Raw genomic sequence first — 17,176 nt, forward strand, 5'->3', positions numbered from 1 at the left:
ACAGTTAATATTGAGCTTTATAAAATACCAAAACACCAAAACTCTCTAAACGAAAATGCCTGGATTCTTCTTGTTGATTTTTGCTTGCCATTTAATACCATCGTCTCTGAGCTCCTACAAGAAAACCTCATTTGTTTAATTTAAAACTCATTACAAGGCTCCACCTGTACATGGATCACAATCTTCCTCTCTGACAGGAAACAGTTTGTGAGATTCGGCCCCTAATTTTGTGAGTCGAAAATCAATGGCTGCAGTCTGTCATGACTGGAAGACCTGTTCATCAGCAGGGCAAAGAGGCGACCAGAACAAATCATCTGCCCTATATCAAAAACTGGATTCCACTTCCTGATACCAAATGCCATTGAAACAGCTTCTTTCCACTGGCAATTTCTTTTATTAACCAAGCTGGCGAGAAAGCAATCCATAATCACTACAGTGCTAATCTACCAGTAACAAGCCATCACACACTAAATGATTTTTCCAATAACTGCATTTATGGCTCCTGCTCTAAATACATCATTATTACATAAATGATGTATTAATATGATTAATTATTAGATATTATTTATATTACAATTGTTCCATTTTGTGTAATGCACTCTGACCTGCTACCAGCTCTTATCTCTACCTCCACTGTAATGAAAATTACAACTGAGCCTACTATTTTTGGTTGAGGTGTAATACTTGTATATTAGGATAGTAATTGTGTTTTGGGAGTGGTGAATGTATCATATTGTGATTAAACACCAAGGAACAAACTTCTAATAAATTTAAATGTACATTATATGGTTAATAACAGTGGCTTTGATATAACAGAGGTTGGAGAAATGAAAGGTTATTCTTTATGTCCTTCCCACGTACAGTCAGCTCTCTCTTCATTTCCTATTTGTTTTCTATCCAAATTCAGCCCATATTCACCAGCAAATTTAGACCAGATGCCAAAGTAGTGGTATATAAAAGGGGTATATATCTTTTTCCCACTTTATATCTGACAATTAAAATATTTTCTCAAGCATTAGCCTTCTGTCCGAGTCCTGAGGGAGCCCTGCTCAGCTCTAGTGTTAAAAAGCGGAACCTGGTTTTCTGATGCTTGGCAGTGGAGATCTGAGCTGCTCCAGTGTTCAGTCATGGTACAGCAGTTCTCCTCGTTTAACATTACATCTACAGGTCATATTAAAACAAGCCCCAGAGCTACAAACTGCAACCCACAGATCACTATTATTTCTCTAAGGCAATGACTTTTGCAATAATATAATGGTTGATTAATAAATATAATTAATATAATAAAAAAATTAATCTAACATTTAGTAATTACAGGTTACAGAACTGTCATTTTCATCAACCTTTTTAAATTGTATACTGATAATGCTAAAGATTTTACAGTGAGTAATACACACATGAATTTAAAAATGAAAAACAAACAAAATAGATCATTGGTCAAATTAATTGTCTATTTAGAATAAATACAGAGTCTCAGAGACATAGCAATATTTTTCATGTTACCTTTTTTAATATTATAAGTCTCTTGGGTGGGACAATGGGATTCTGTTTACCTTCACTTAGTGGACAGCTGTATTTCAATGAAAAAACAGAACAATGCTTTCCTATACTTCATTACCTCAAATAACTGGCCACGGTTTTAATATCTTAGTCTGACACACTACTGCCACCATGTGGATCACTATTGAAGTTTCACATAATGATGAATTACTACAATGATTATTCAGTGGATCAGGTTGGAGCTCGTAACTCAGTCAAAAATAAAGCCAAAATGTTTCTGAGATCCTCGGGTCTATATCTTCTAAATACCTAAAAATCCTCACATGATAGGAGTTTAATGATGATGATGATGATGATGATGATGATGATGATGATGACTGGACAGTGTTTATAGCTTCAAATCAAGCAAGGTTTCTTGGAAGTCAGGTCAAGTTTATTTCTATAGCACTTTTCACAACATACATTGTATTAAAGCAGCTTTACCGCAGTTTTCTTGGAAGCACAAGAATGACTGAATGCCTCCTATCGAACTCTACTTTGGCATGCTCATAAGTTTATCACTTATTCACTGCTGTGAAGAAAGCTATGAATGAGTTCCTCACTTAGGCCATTAAACAAGAGGTATAGAGTATATTTACTTCACCTGCATAATCTCTTCATGCAGAAGTGAATGGGTTTTGGTTAATGCAATGATTCACAATAAAGTACAAATATTTGTTACATTAAGTCATGAGCACTTAAACATGGATGAAATGTCAGAATTTCCACCAAGCATTTCACTAGTGCCAACAAATGAATACACATTTGAAGGAGACAAATGAAAAAGTGACCTATTCATCAAGGCTATTTTAAGATGCTATATTAAATGGATGCCTCCTCCATATTTCAGGGATTCATTAATACTTCAAACTAAGAGTTTTTGAAAATTAATCATCACAGAGATTGAAAGCCTCTTGATTTATTGCCCCCTCTGTTAAAATCCATGCCGACAACACCTGAACTGATTCTATATTGAATCTGAACCTGAAAAATGAATGTGCCTAAGGTGACTTCCCTGGGGTATGATATCAGTAAGATGTGGATTTTCATGAAGTTAAGAGCAGCTGACACCAAATGGCCAATCCTTAAAACTGTCAAAGATTTTCTGATATTCCTGATAACTTTTGACATCCGCTACATGGGATTAATCTCCATTACCCTGCTAGAACCATGTATACACAATCTCAACTGGAATTTACAATGACTACAAAGGCTTGTCAAATTGGTTCAAATTGGGAATAGCAGTGAATATTGAAATGAGCTCTGGAAGTAGAAAATCACATATTTCCTATCATTACAGGGAATGATACCTAGTTTGATTCCCCTCCTTAAAAAACTATACTAGACCATTACTACTGAGAAATGGGATGTTGAATGGGCCATCACCTAGGATATTGTGGTGGTTCAAATGTGGGTATCCCAACCTTCCACCATTTCCAGCTACAAAAACCTACCACTTTGAGAGATGCTAATCGCTTGGGCATTTTTCCTCCTCTAACAGAAGCAAATCACGGTTTCATAAAACCTATGAGATAAACTTTTTGTTTAACTACAAAGTCACATTTTGATGTAAGTGAGTAATAAGTGAGTTTGTTGGTGTAATAACAGTACAATTGAGTTGGAAAATCAGAAGATATTTTCAAAAGCTTGCGAATTGCAACTAAGAGAATTAGTTCGGTTTCCTGGCCTGTCTTGAATATGGTATCTTGCATCACTCTGCTTCCCCGGCTAATTCCCCTCCACACCCTATCGATCTTGAAGGTCAGGCAGCTTACACCATTAAGGAAGGGTGACTCATCTAACAGGCTGACAGGTGAAGAATGACTCATCTGACCGTATCACATTTCCCACATCTCTGTAGACCAGTGTCTGCCTTTTTTGCACCACTGAACTCCAATTATACCTATGATATCCCTCTCTATGTGTGTGCTGTTAGGCTGTTCTTGCTGACAGTCTGGCCACATGCTACATTGTTTTTTTCTTATATATCTCTCTATCTCTCTATATATCTTTCTATCTCTCACAAACATCACAGCATCAAATTTACGTGCAGTCAGTGTTTCTTTTGAAACTCTGCCCCTAATGCATTATGCTTTTTGAAATTATGCTCTTGAATCCCTGCCCATTAATAATCCTCCTCTTTTAATGTCACTTCAAATGTTTCCTCTTGCTATTTTGATCTAAAAATGTTATTCACCTGGACCTGCTGAGCTACAGACCATGGGAGGATATTACTAACTTATTTCTATCATGCACCAAATCTGTGTGAAAGCATTTGCATCATTATGTTTCTTCACTCGTTTATTTAGTTTTTCACCTACCTGTGATTTTATATACCAATCATTAAAAGTATAGCACTGCATATCAGCAGATGCTTCTGTCACAATATATAATTAGCAATAGGCTTCTTCAATCAACTTAATTATTCACACAAAACAATCACAACATGAAAATGCCAAAGAAAAGTTCATTTGTTTTTTTTATTTTGGATTTGAGAATTCTTCACATCCAAACAGTGGCATGGTGTACAGTTAACCTACATCATAGGGAGGAATCAACCAGCCAAACACTCATGAATAAACAGCATCATTAGACAAAAGGGTTAATAGGAAGGCGAAAAACAGTATGTCAATATTCACAACCCACTAGTACAGACAGACGCAAGTTTGGTTTTATGAATGCTGTGTCTAAAGAAGGAGGAAGTCTGTTACCTTAGCATACATACAATCAAGCATACATACATACAATACACACCCATTAAGAGCATACGTTCTCAAACTGACAGAAAAAAATTAAAATAAAGAATTCATGGTCTACTTACAGTCCATAACGGACAGGAGTGCACAGAGTGCCTCAGTAATCGTGCAAGTACCGTAAAAGATTTGATTAGGCCTTAAATACTGCAATGCAATAGCTAAAAGGATAGGTAGAAGGGTTATACAAGGAGCAGAAAGTCAAAGCTCTTGTGCAGCACAGTCTCAGGTCGTACGGAAAGGAGATGGGAATGATAGGACTTCTATAATGCACATACTGAAAGAAAACAGATGGCAATTATAAAAACATTAGAATGTGATATAGGTTGCAGCCTTCATACATCTGTCATTAATCTCTAGCAACAAGTTCAACAGTTCCTACTCATGAGCACTTTCCAAGAATTCAGTGCAGACCAACAAGTCATCTATTGATAGCTGAGCAGAGTTCCTGACAGTCCAAATTATAATATGATAAACTTCATGAGCCATGATCATAAAAACAAGACAACAAAAATGCATGTGCCACAAAATTGTACATGTGCTGTGTAAAAATGTGCTGTTTGTGCTCATATCTGAAGTTGTGTTTAAAGTTTCTTATGAGATCGATAACCCCCTTATTATTATTATCCTATTATTGATTTAATGTCACAACCCATGTCAGGCTGGAGGGCAGTGTGTCCATAGACATTCTTTAGTTGATTTCTTTATTAAGAGATGATACATTGTGCGATTTGTTGTAATGGTGCACAACTGTTTAGTGCTCGTTTGAATTAAACGCTTTGTTCTGCACACATTGCATTGCATTGTTTTATATGTGACAGTTTTCCGATTAAACATAATAAATCCAGCATTCTCCAGTAGAGGGAGATGAAGAGCACGAAGAGAACTCCCTCACCTTTCCTCTGGAGGGCAGTGCAGGACCTGCTGCAGGACTTAAGACACAGTGTCGGGGCTTTCAGAACAGAAACCACAGGAGTCACCAGTCGGAACTGGAACTAACTTATGGTAACTGATCAGAGCACCACTACATTCAGGCATGCATGCTCATCTGTAAAAGTATTAAACCATACCGTTCCTCACTAAAGTGGGACCCCCAAGACTACATCTTTTGTACCTGTATTATTATTATTAAAATTATTATCAAGAGGCTATCCTGGAAGCACTGGATGTGAAGCATGAATGGAATGCTAGTCCCATGCACCCACACACATACAAACACACACCCACACATACATACACACACAAACATATTCATACACTTTTTCACACCTATTGCCTACATGCTTCTTGGAGGAGGGAGAAAACCAAAGAACCTAAAGGAGACCCATGTGGATACTGAGCTCGAATGTACTCCAAACTCATGGATAAAAGACGTTAAAAATGGGTAAAAGAAGGTAACAATACAGGAGGCACCACCACACCATCCATTATTTACTTACATGTAAAAACTAATTAAGGTACGTAGTTAAAGAAGGTTAAACCTTCAGGACGGTTGTGGTGTTGTGCAAGTTTGTGATTAAGTTTAAAAGGTACATGGCATACACCTTTTCCAGGTAAAATGGACAAAATAATAGTACAAAAGATGAGCCCTTAAAAGTCGCATCCACCGCATGAAGGAATGGTAGAGTTTATTACAGTTTTGTTTGAGGGTTGCTGTTTCTTTTTGTTGGTGGTGCTTTTTTTACCGAGGCAATCTTAAAAAGGCCACACTGCACATGTATAATTGGAAAAATCGTGAATGAGAATGCCACATTCTCTGGCTTTGACATGACATTTCATATGTATGAATCAGTGCGTGAAGTGTCACAGGAATGCAATGCTGAGACTGATAAATGACTCTCCTTGTCTCCTTGTAAAGGGCCGCGTGATAGATCTGAGAAAGGCACAACTGCATCGTCTCAGAAGCACATGCACATCTGTCACCCTCCCATGCGCAATGGAAGTCCATGCAGAAGGTGAGGCCGAGCTAGCCGAACTGTAATTAGCGACTGTCCAGAAATTACTGATTGCTAACACAACTCGGGTATAAAATGCTGACAGTAAGATAAAGGCCAAGTCATTGTCAATAAAACATTTTTAAAAAAAAGGGCGCATTGTGTAGGGGCTCCAACTTAGACACAGTCACCAGTGTGTGTTTAAACTAAAACTAAATAACGAGCCAGATAAGGACGTCTGTGCTGTTGATACATTAAGACAAGGGCTTCACTTTCTAAACATCATCACATTGCAAACCAAGCAAAGTGTGCAGTAACAGTACTTTTTTCTTTTCCCAGCAGAATTATTCTTGCAACTATACAAGCATTTACATACTGTCAGTTTGAGCAGAACAGGCAAGAGTTGGCAAATAAGAAAGCAAAAAAAAAAAAAAAAAAAACAAGTGGACATGTTTGATTATCTGCAGTGGGGATGAGATTAGAGACTGACTGAAGCAGATAATTGGTTCAGTCGGGCAATCATCATGCCTGAGTAAGAATTCCTCCTCCAAGTGCACTGAGCAGAAGGAGGGGGAGAACTGGAAACCAGTTGAAGATGAACTGGAATCGAAGTGACAGAATGAGGGTGAGTGAGACGATCCCTGCAGGATCTGCTTTGCAATGAAGTGGGAATTATTAATCTGGGATTAGCATGAATCTCCATGCCTCTATATAAACCCATGTGTTAGAAATATGGCGTACTCAAGCCCTTTAAGATCAAATTAATAATGATATAAATAAGAACATTATTGTAAGTAAGTAACATGTAAAATAAGTTGTACAAATTGTAGACAAACGTAGCTAGAAGGGGTTTGTAGGTTTGTGGCAGGAGATTAATTGTCACTATGATTGTTATCCTCATGTACTAGTGGTAATTTTCTTTCCATAGATTTTTCAATAAGCTACAGCACCACCTACAAAAGTTGAGGAAATATGGGTACACCCTGCCCTAGCGAAGTAAAGCTATATTTATATATTATATGTCTTTGTTGGATACATTCAATAATAATATTATCCTTAGGTGGATTTGGTTTCCTTATTAATGATAATTAACATTTACATCTAATGAGTGTGGTTTAATTTTTTTTTTTTTTAAAAAGATCAGGAGTTCATTAGCATTTCCTTTGTTCTGCTAGAGTTTCCAAACAAATAAATTTTGGGATGCTAAGCACCCATAAATATCCTGTTGAGGGACCATTTTGCACCCCAAGAACCTGAAGGCTCCTTATGAAAAGAAGGGATTGTTCAAACAGGAATAAATGTCTTGGTCCAAGTGTGTTTCATATGTATGAGTTGGAGAAATGCTTTTCTGATGAAGCCAGAATAAAGTGGAATATATTTAGCAGTAACGGCTCAGACGGCAAACATAAAGTACCCATATTTATAAATGCAATCTTTGTTTGCTGGTTGTGACTGGTTGCTGTGAAATGCCATTTATTCTTGCCTGTTCTGTCCCTAAATATACATGTTTGACATTTAAAAAAAAAAAAATACCCTACTTAAAAATTATATACAAAGTAAACTATATCTTTACCACAGGTTTCTTACAATTAGTTGGCAATGGATATTGGTTTCAGTTTCTGCATCTCATATATGATTACAATTTGGCTATGTTGTTACTTAACTGAACATCCCTTATACTACAAAAACAAAAGGCATTACCAGTTCAAGTACAGTATATCTCTATTTACAACAACCCATGTGGGTGGTCCTGAAGTCACAGGCTGCTTTGAATGACAGTCAGATTCTAGGGAAGGGGAGGGGCTGTTTAGGACCTCCGCTAAGAAAGAGAAAGAGAGAAAGTGCTCCAACCCTCTCAATAACAACACCTCTAGCCGAGCATTGCAGAGACAAACAAACAAACAGCAAATTTGTTTAGTATTGCTCTACTGTGTGTGACTGACCAACTAGGGTAACCCATCATTAACAATTTTGATCAAGATGTTGATGTAATCTATATTTAAATACACATATAGATAGTGATATGTGTGTGTGCACGTGCATGTGTGTGTATGTGTATATATTCACACAGACACACCTCTGCTATATAGTAATATATATACTGCAGGGTCGAAATCTCCAAGACTCCACTTCTAAAACGTTGCTCCATTTGTTAAAAGCAAACACACAATTCCACTATGTGAATATCTATTATTTCTTGTGAATATGTTTCAAATTATTTTATACGGAATTTTCGCTGGAAATCCAGTTTGTTTCTTTTTTAAACGGTTGTGCTGCCATATATTACAATTTAATGGTAACACGTTTATACAATACATTTTTTTGACTAAACTTGATATTGATTTCATTATTCTGTGTCTCATTATCATAGCTACAGTTTTATTATCAAAGCTACTTCGGTTTTTAGTAGTGGACTTTTAGACCACTTTTATATGTGGTACAGAGCTGTTATTATTTTCCAGTACATTTTTACACCCCATGTTTTACCACACAGAGTGCTCTTAGAGTAAACCTTGCTACTTTCTCTGCCTCATTGCCTTAAATGCCACTGCTCATTTTTGGAGAGTTTTGAGGCTCAAAAAAATAAAATAAAATTTTGCCTTTCAGTTGAGGCTGGCTGTATTACAAATCAGAGAGCCAACCCTGACCCTGTCTCCTGAGCTACATGCTGCCTCCATGTTTATCGGCTGTGTTAGAGGAGGGGCTGCTGGGAAAGCTCTTGTCAGTGGGGGTGATGGCAGGGCTGCCAACTCCGGATGAGCCAGAGCTGCTTGAGCGCTGCTGCTGAGAGGGCACTGGGCGTAAGGGCCTTATAGCTGGAGGTCGCAGCTGGGCACTGGGCACCCTGGCACACAGTGCTGGTTTGAATGTGCTCATCATCATGGTCTCAGAAGCACTGGAGGAGGAGCTGCTGCCACGTCTCAGAGCCGCCTCGGGGTCGCGGATGGCAATTGTGTGTGAGGGGCTGGCTGGCTCTGAGCTTATAGGATTTTTCAGTGGCTCCAGTGTGTCCAGCACCACGTCAGGGGCCTGCTTGGCTGTGTTCTGACGTTCCAGCTCGCGCAGCTCATGCAGAGCTGTGCTCATCGTCTTCTCTATATCCTGCACGATAAACAATTCACAAAGACATTCATTCTCACAAAAATAGTATGTATTACCATAATAACCAGTGTAATTTACCAAATACGTTTAAAAATATCCAGCCTCTGTCATACAGGTCAGTCACTTTATCTGCATAATTAGTTTATTACTGCTGCATGTAGTAGCTTCTGTGATAAAGAGCCTCTCATTCAACTGTGGCACAGCTGAAACCATATTTAGTAGACATGACATCAGATTTGCCAAAGTACCAATCAGAATTTGCCATCTGTTTACATGAGCTCTTAAACTTACAACCACAGTACCAAGAATTTACTTCTATATGATGGATGCAACTTATTTTTCTAGAGCAAAAATTTTCATATGTTATAAAAGTAAACATTCAGACAAGAAAAAAAAACCCTATATGACCAAAAGTCTGTAGACACCTGACCATAACATTCATATGTGCGTTCTGAAAATCCCATTTACTGCTATAATAATAGAATAAAAGTGTGCTTGTGGAGATTTATATTCATTCAGCCTCAAGAGCATAAGTAGATTCAGGTACTAATGTAGGATGAGGAAGCCTGGAGTGCAGTCAGCGTTTCAATTCATCCCTAAAGTGTTCAGTAGGGTTGAGTTCAGAGCTCTATAGCCAGAAGTGGGAAGTGATGAAGTACAAATACTTCGTTACTGTACTTCAGTAGATTTTTCTGGTATATTTACTTTACTTCACTACTACTTTTTACTTTCACTCATTAAATTTTTCACACAAACATCCGTACTTTATACTTCTTACATTTTCAAACCAGACTCATTATTTTAGTTTTAATCTATTTGGTGACATGATCAATATTTTTTCTTCTCATGATCAATACCAATTCTTAAAAAAGGGCATTTTTGTGACTTATTATACTTGGTTTATTAAAGACTCAAGAGTTTCCGGGTTTTGTAATTAAATTTCTTGAACACAAAAACAAAATTAAAATCTGAAATAGCCAAGCATCACTGGCAAAACTCATAACGATAAATAGTTACTAAGCAAGTTGTCATGTGATACTAGGCAATTAAATTAGAGTACAGTAAATTTCACATTTTTCTTGTGGTATCACTATTGTAAGCATTGGTTACATTGGTTTGTTACCAAGTTTGTTTGCATTTAATTATAATTATTGTAAGAAATGTATATTTGTTAAATGCTAACTATGTTTATTGACAAGTATTTAGTATAACAAGGGTTATTTAAACAGTTGAGACAGTGTTATAAGGGGCTTTAAGCCTGGAATACTATCTTTAGTTGCAGAACAGATTTATAGTCAAGGTTTGAGCTTTGGCTTTACAGAGCACCAGGCTTAGCCATAAGTTTATCTCAGGGTCCCATATGTCACTGCCGTACTTTATCTATGACATTTATACAGCGCCTCAGCCCGGACTAGCGTGCTATAAAACTCACTGCTCAGCTTCTCTCATTCAAACCAATGGGCCTGGCTTATGATTCTACAAGCTGTATGAAAGCTGTACTGATAAGCGGTGTTAAACCACACAACTGTGCATATACAGACAGTCAAGATAACAGAGATTAGGCACACATAGACACTCACTCAGGCCCTGATAAGCTATACATTAATCTATACATAAACTATAAAAAAAGGAAACATCATGCCACATAAACTGAGAATAATGAATAATCATGTACATGATTTCTCTCTCAAAATGTAAGATCACCAAAAATAGCATACTATTTAGGTTTATACCTTTATGCCATAAACTCTGTCCTTGTGTAGCTCATTTGTTTCCCATTATCTTAAGTGCAAACACACACTGAGTTGCTGGAATATCATTAGCTGAGCACTGTGCCTTGGTGCTCATTATTAATCTCCCGCTCAACCAAATGGATGACTATGCAAAAGACTATTCTTGGTCAGCCGTTTCGCCTCAGGGTCACATGTGCACAGACTTTCTTATGGTAATTGATGCACATATATATATAATAGCTAATTACAGCCCAGAGGAAACTTTCATCTAGAGGTCAAATAGACATGACCTAGCATTTATTAACAGGTGAAATATTATGGCAATAATATAGCTTGTCACATTTCACACATTTTGCACTGTAAAAAAAAAAAAAAAAAAAATTATATATATATATATATATATATATATATATATATATATATATATATATATATATATATATATATATATATATACAGTACAGACCAAAAGTTTATATATATTATATATACAGTATAGACCAAAAGTTTATATATATTATATATATAGTACAGACCAAAAGTTTGGACACACCTTCTCATTCAAAGAGTTTTCTTTATTTTCATGACTATGAAAATTGTAGAGTCAAACTGAAGGCATCAAAACTATTAATTAACACATGTGGAATTATATATGGAATTATATACATAACAAAAAAGTGAACTGAAAATATGTCATATTGTAGGTTCTTCAAAGTAGGCATCAAGAGAATGCCAAGAGTGTGCAAAGCAGTAATCTAAGCAAAAGGTGGCTACTTTGAAGAATACAATATGACATTTTCAGTTGTTTCACACTTTTTTGTTATGTATATAATTCCATATATAATTCCACGTGTTAATTCATAGTTTTGATGCCTTCAGTGTGAATCTACAATTTTCATAGTCATGAAAATAAAGAAAACTCTTTGAATGAGAAGGTGTGTCCAAACTTTTGGTCTGTACTGTATATATATATATATATATATATATATATATATATATATATATATATATATATATATATATATATATATATATATATATATATATATTAGTATAGTATATTTTATTTTCTGAAAGTTCCTGACCTCAGCTAAGGCCTCGGCTTCCAGGCTCTTGTGGTCTCCCAGGCTGCTGTGGCGTGTGCCAGTGTTCGGTCTCAGTGGATGGCCCTCTCCATACACTTTTCTCTCAGGGTAGTTTATCGTGCCAGCGCTACCAAATGTGCCCAGGCGTCTCTTATCAGGACTCTCCATGCGGCTCCTACTGCTCAGCATGGCTTTGTGAGGGCTGCTGGGACATGCAGCTGCACGAGGAGGCGTGTCTGAACTGCGTGGAGGACTGTGGCTCTCTGTGGCACTGCGACGCCGTGGGATAGCAGCACCATCCGAACGCAAGCGTACCCTCAAAACAACAACACATGCACAGTTAATTACACTGTGACAAAACACTAATTTACTCCAAGGCTTCTAAAAAATATCCTGGGTGGCACAGTGATGCAGAGAATATTTATACAGCTCTAGGGTCTTTAGGGTTGCTTTCAAAACAATGAAGTTTAGTTTTTTTCTTTAATTTGTCACCTATCAGTATTTACGACATTCACATTAACTGCAGCAACGAGTGGAGAAAAATGATACAGGTAGTCTCCGATTTACAATAGGTCAACTTACAATTTTTTGATCTTACAAAGACAATAGCGATTTGAAATAAATTTTAAAAAGTACAAATTTCCAGCACCATTTTATTTTTCTTATGATACACTGGGACACTGCCAGGATGATCTCCGGCCTTGTGGGATGCTTTACTCTCGCCAGCTGTCAACAGAGTTCAGGTGTCTCTGTGTTAGAGCGTGTATTATTTTTCTGTGTTTTTGGGGTTTCAAAGCCCAATTTTAGCTCTTGCCTCTCTTCTTTTTTAATGCCATCGCCGGACACAAAAACAGAGCATGTCTGGCTCCGGCCTTCACTCACGAACCGGCGCTTGTGCACTGGCCTGTTGCCACGTACAGTACACTATCACTGACTTAATCCTCATGGGTATGGAATTCACCAGAGCTGCACTGGTTGTTGTTGAGATCCTCTTCATCTCATAATGACATCACGGAGCTGCTGAATTTTAGACACATGGCGCTTCTCCACTTTCCGCTTGAGGATTCCCCACAGGTGCTCAATAGAGTAAAGGTCTGGAGACATACTTGGCCACTCTATCACCTTCACCTTTAGCATTGCAGTTGTCATCAGTTGTCATCTTGGTGGTGTGTTTGGGTCATTTGCATGCAAGAAAACTGCCTTTTGACCCAGTTTCTGAAAGGAGGACATTACATTCTGCTTTTCGAATGTCACAGTACATGTTGGAATCCATGTTTCTCTCAATAAACTGCAGTTCCCCAGTACCAGCAGCACTCATGCCCCAGACCATGATGCTACCACCACCATGCTTGACTGGAGGCAAGACACAATTTTCTTGGTTCTCCTCACCAGGGTGTCGCCGGACCCTATCTGAGCCAAACAAGTTTATATTAGTCTCATCAGACCACAGGACATGGTTCCAATAATTCATGGTCTTCGACAGGTTGTCTTCAGCAAACTGTTTTGTGGGATTTCTTGTGAGCCAATTTCAAAAGAGGCTCCCTTCTGGGATGACAGATATGCAAACTGCCTTGTTGCAGTGTGCTACGTACGATCTGAGCACTGACAAGCGGACTTTCCAATTTTGCAACCTCTACAGCAATCCTGGCAGCACGCATTTGCCTGTTTTTTTGAAGCCAGCTTTAGCACCTGACGCACTGCACAAAGAATCTACTTCTTAGATTAACCCTTACAAGATACACAAATTTGTATGGTCCTGACAAGCAGATAAAAACATGAACATGATGAATAGGATATGTGGCTTTACATGGTTACACGACATACAGCTGTTACCACTTAGGGTGTACTTACATTTGTTGCCAGCTATTTTGACAATAATTGGCTGTATGTTGAGTTGTTTTCAGAGGACAGCAAATATATACTGCTATACAAAGTGTACACTGACTACTCTTTCATTTCTACAGTATTGTCCCTTGAGAAGATATATTAAAATGGTTGCTGAAATGTGAGGGGTTCACTCACTTTTGTGAGATACCTTTAATTGTCCCACAGTGGGGAAATTTCTAATATATATATATATATATATATATATATATATATATATATATATATATATATATATATATATATATATATATATAGTAAAGTTTATACATTACTGTAGTGTAAATTGCTCTGTTTTGCTAAATTATGTTATGTCATTTGTTAAATTATTAACAAATTACAGTATACTACTCATAATGATCAGCACTCTTTAGGAGAGTGGCTAGGCCATGTTTTGAATTATGATATTTTCAAGTTAGTTAGTTTCAAGTTTTTCATCTCCATCATAACTTGTTGATTACCTGTACATTTGTATTTCTGTATAATAATAATAATAATAATAAAATCCACTATGGTAATATCCTGTTTCAAGTATCAGTAGTAAAAGAAATATGAGCAACACTGCAGGAATTAAGTAAGGCAATGTGTTACTATGTCTCACCTGCCCATCATTGCACTGAAGTTATACTCCGGCGCTGTCTCACATGGAGAATGGAGGTCATTTTTGGACGAGGCCTTGTCGTCTAGTAGTGGCCCGCTGCTCGCTTCGCTGTCCGCCTTCTGGCTCAGATTATCAGAAAAGGCGTCGTCTCTGAGACAGGAGGGCAAAAGCAGAGCAATAGGTTTGAGATGACTGAAAGTGAATACTGTAAGGAAGTCAGTTCAGAGTTTCATTGAGGTTCAGTAAAGCCCATATTGATTAGACATCCATGCTCTTTCTACGTTCATTGTCCTAAGGAAAAAAGTGCCTTTGTACAGAAAAAATAGCTGAACCTAAAGTAGCAGCACCGAGCAAGTTGGTAAAAAGCACCTCATTTTTCGAAACTTACCAAAACATCAGTAATTTATATTAGCATTTTAGAGCACTGAACTGATTCCAATATGAAAGCTTTCACTTACTATTACTTGCCTATCGTTTTTCTTTATCTGGGTTCTGAATTCAGGCTTGATTGGCTCTATTCAACACCATGGCAAGCAGATAACAAGACCAAAAGCACACTCTGATCGGCACAATCGTTGTTTCACACGGCTAGCCTTCAATTGCCATTCAGTGGCAGCAGGAAAGGAAAGCGATTAAAAAATGTTATTAGAGAAATTGCAGGCATGACTGGCTACCCTTCTGAGACAGTGAACTTTTTAACCCACAATATAAAAGACAGATGATTAGACAGTGCTTTTATTAATGCTTTACGCTAAAGAACAAAGTTTTACCGAACAAAATCATGTAATTATGACATGACTTACTGAATAGTTCTGCAACAGTGCTTTTTCACTGAGTGTACTGAAATTACTGCTTTAGAAAATTGCTCTCTGGATCACAAACAGATAAACGGTGCATTACTAAGTGTTTCCCAAGTTGTCGTCAAACATTCCTTTTTTCAAATCAAACCATTTTTATGAAACGTGCCATAGATATTAACACTACACTGTATCTTAGATAAACCATTTCTAGTACATTACCTGTTTGAGTACAATGCTTTATGGTAAAAGGACAAAAGATTGCATTAAATTTGAACTTTTTGCTATTGAATTCAAATTCAATTCACTTGCATTTGTATAGCAACTTCATTGAAACTTGGATGCAGCTCTATTAGAGGTGCCAGCATTGCGAAAAAAAACCCATCCCAGTAGGCAGAGAACAAATCTGAGCATTGTAACACCAACAACATTGGTGGGAAAATTGGACAGCTAAATACAATTAACACGAGCAAAACTATGTCTCAATAGCATGCAGTTTCTCCATATTTTCCACCAAAGAGTCCACAGTTCCACCCACTTCTTCTGGCTTATAAGACGAAGGCATGTGAACTTGCAGACCATTGTGTGCAAAGAGGAATGAACTCCCAGAAGTAAATGCAATGGTTTCATGTCCTGTGTCCTTTTTCCTTCAGTGACTTGGCTTTTTTTATTGTGTGAATTTTACTTACATTTAGTCTGACTATTGCTTTCACATTTGACAGTTTCCAATTGGCTCCTGTTTCATTATAGCATGAAGTCAAATACTGGAAACATAAAAAATGTCAAATGTAAAAACCTTTGACCAGAAAACTTTGTATATAGATGTGACCACCTTTCGAGGTAACAGTTGCAAGGAAAAATTAGAGAAGGAAACGTAAGAGCAACAAGACGCAAACAGGAATTTCCATAATTGCCCCTTTTTTCAACGGACAGCCTGCAAATAACCAAGAACCTTTCTAGATTACAATTCTAGATGTTCTAGATTTATCTCTCTGGTGCACAAAATCTATTCAGTACCAATCTGAACTTCTGAATGTTTTGGCTTAATGTAGGGTGTTGGGCTATGTATGTACTTACAGGTCTTGCACTACGATGTACTGATGAGGGATAAGTCCATCCACTCCGTTGTGTCTGCCTTCCCACCAGTCCTCTGATGCTCTGTGATATAGCAGCAACGAGGCTCCTTTCTTAAAGGAGAGTTCTCGCGGTGTGCGCCCTGAATAGTCAAATTTAGCTATTGCTTCTATTTGTTCCACCTCTGAGGGAAGAGTGAAAAAAAAAAAGTCAAATTTAGATGAATAGGAACAAATAGATAATATAAGTTAAAAAAAAATGTACAAAGAAAAGCAAATGAAAAAGTAGAAATTAGATATAAATAATTATATGTAACAAAATACTGTCTTTTTCTTTTTTAAATACACATACACACCAAACAAAATACACCTGGGGATGCGATTTCAATCTCAGCAAGGTGCTCAAAATGCAAAGTGGAAAACAGACTCTATCCAAACCCTTACAAATTGCCACCTCAATCTGTATGCATATCATTATTCTGAATAGACAGCAGGCTGGCCCTTCTACCTCTTCAGCTCTGTGTCTCTTTTAGACATGGAGGGAGAGCTGGGTCAGGAGCGGTTAAATATATGCATAAAAATAAATAGTTTCCCAGTAGGGAATATCCCCTTCAACCAGCAAAGCCAATCATTTCCATTAAGGGCTTCAGCCAGGGGTGAAATTACCTACAGACA

The 17,176-nt window shown here is 37.3% G+C and overlaps 1 protein-coding gene across 2 annotated transcripts in view; it reads right to left on the reverse strand.

Annotated features, from left to right (window-relative positions):
• Window positions 1–4,000: 4,000 nt before the first annotated feature.
• The window catches only part of srgap3 (SLIT-ROBO Rho GTPase activating protein 3), a 119,296-nt gene continuing 106,120 nt past the window's right edge, over window positions 4,001–17,176 (reverse strand). For both annotated transcript variants that reach the window (XM_083570729.1, XM_083570728.1), the window contains exons 19-22: window positions 16,506–16,686; window positions 14,632–14,781; window positions 12,147–12,462; window positions 4,001–9,328 (exon numbers count right to left, since the gene is read on the reverse strand). In XM_083570729.1, the coding sequence (XP_083426855.1) occupies window positions 8,888–9,328; window positions 12,147–12,462; window positions 14,632–14,781; window positions 16,506–16,686 (1,088 nt within the window). In that variant the 3' untranslated portion in view covers window positions 4,001–8,887. The remainder of the gene's footprint in view (window positions 9,329–12,146; window positions 12,463–14,631; window positions 14,782–16,505; window positions 16,687–17,176) is intronic.

This window comes from Silurus aristotelis (assembly GCF_946808225.1).
Source record: "Silurus aristotelis genome assembly, chromosome: 2".
Lineage (NCBI taxonomy): Eukaryota > Metazoa > Chordata > Actinopteri > Siluriformes > Siluridae > Silurus > Silurus aristotelis.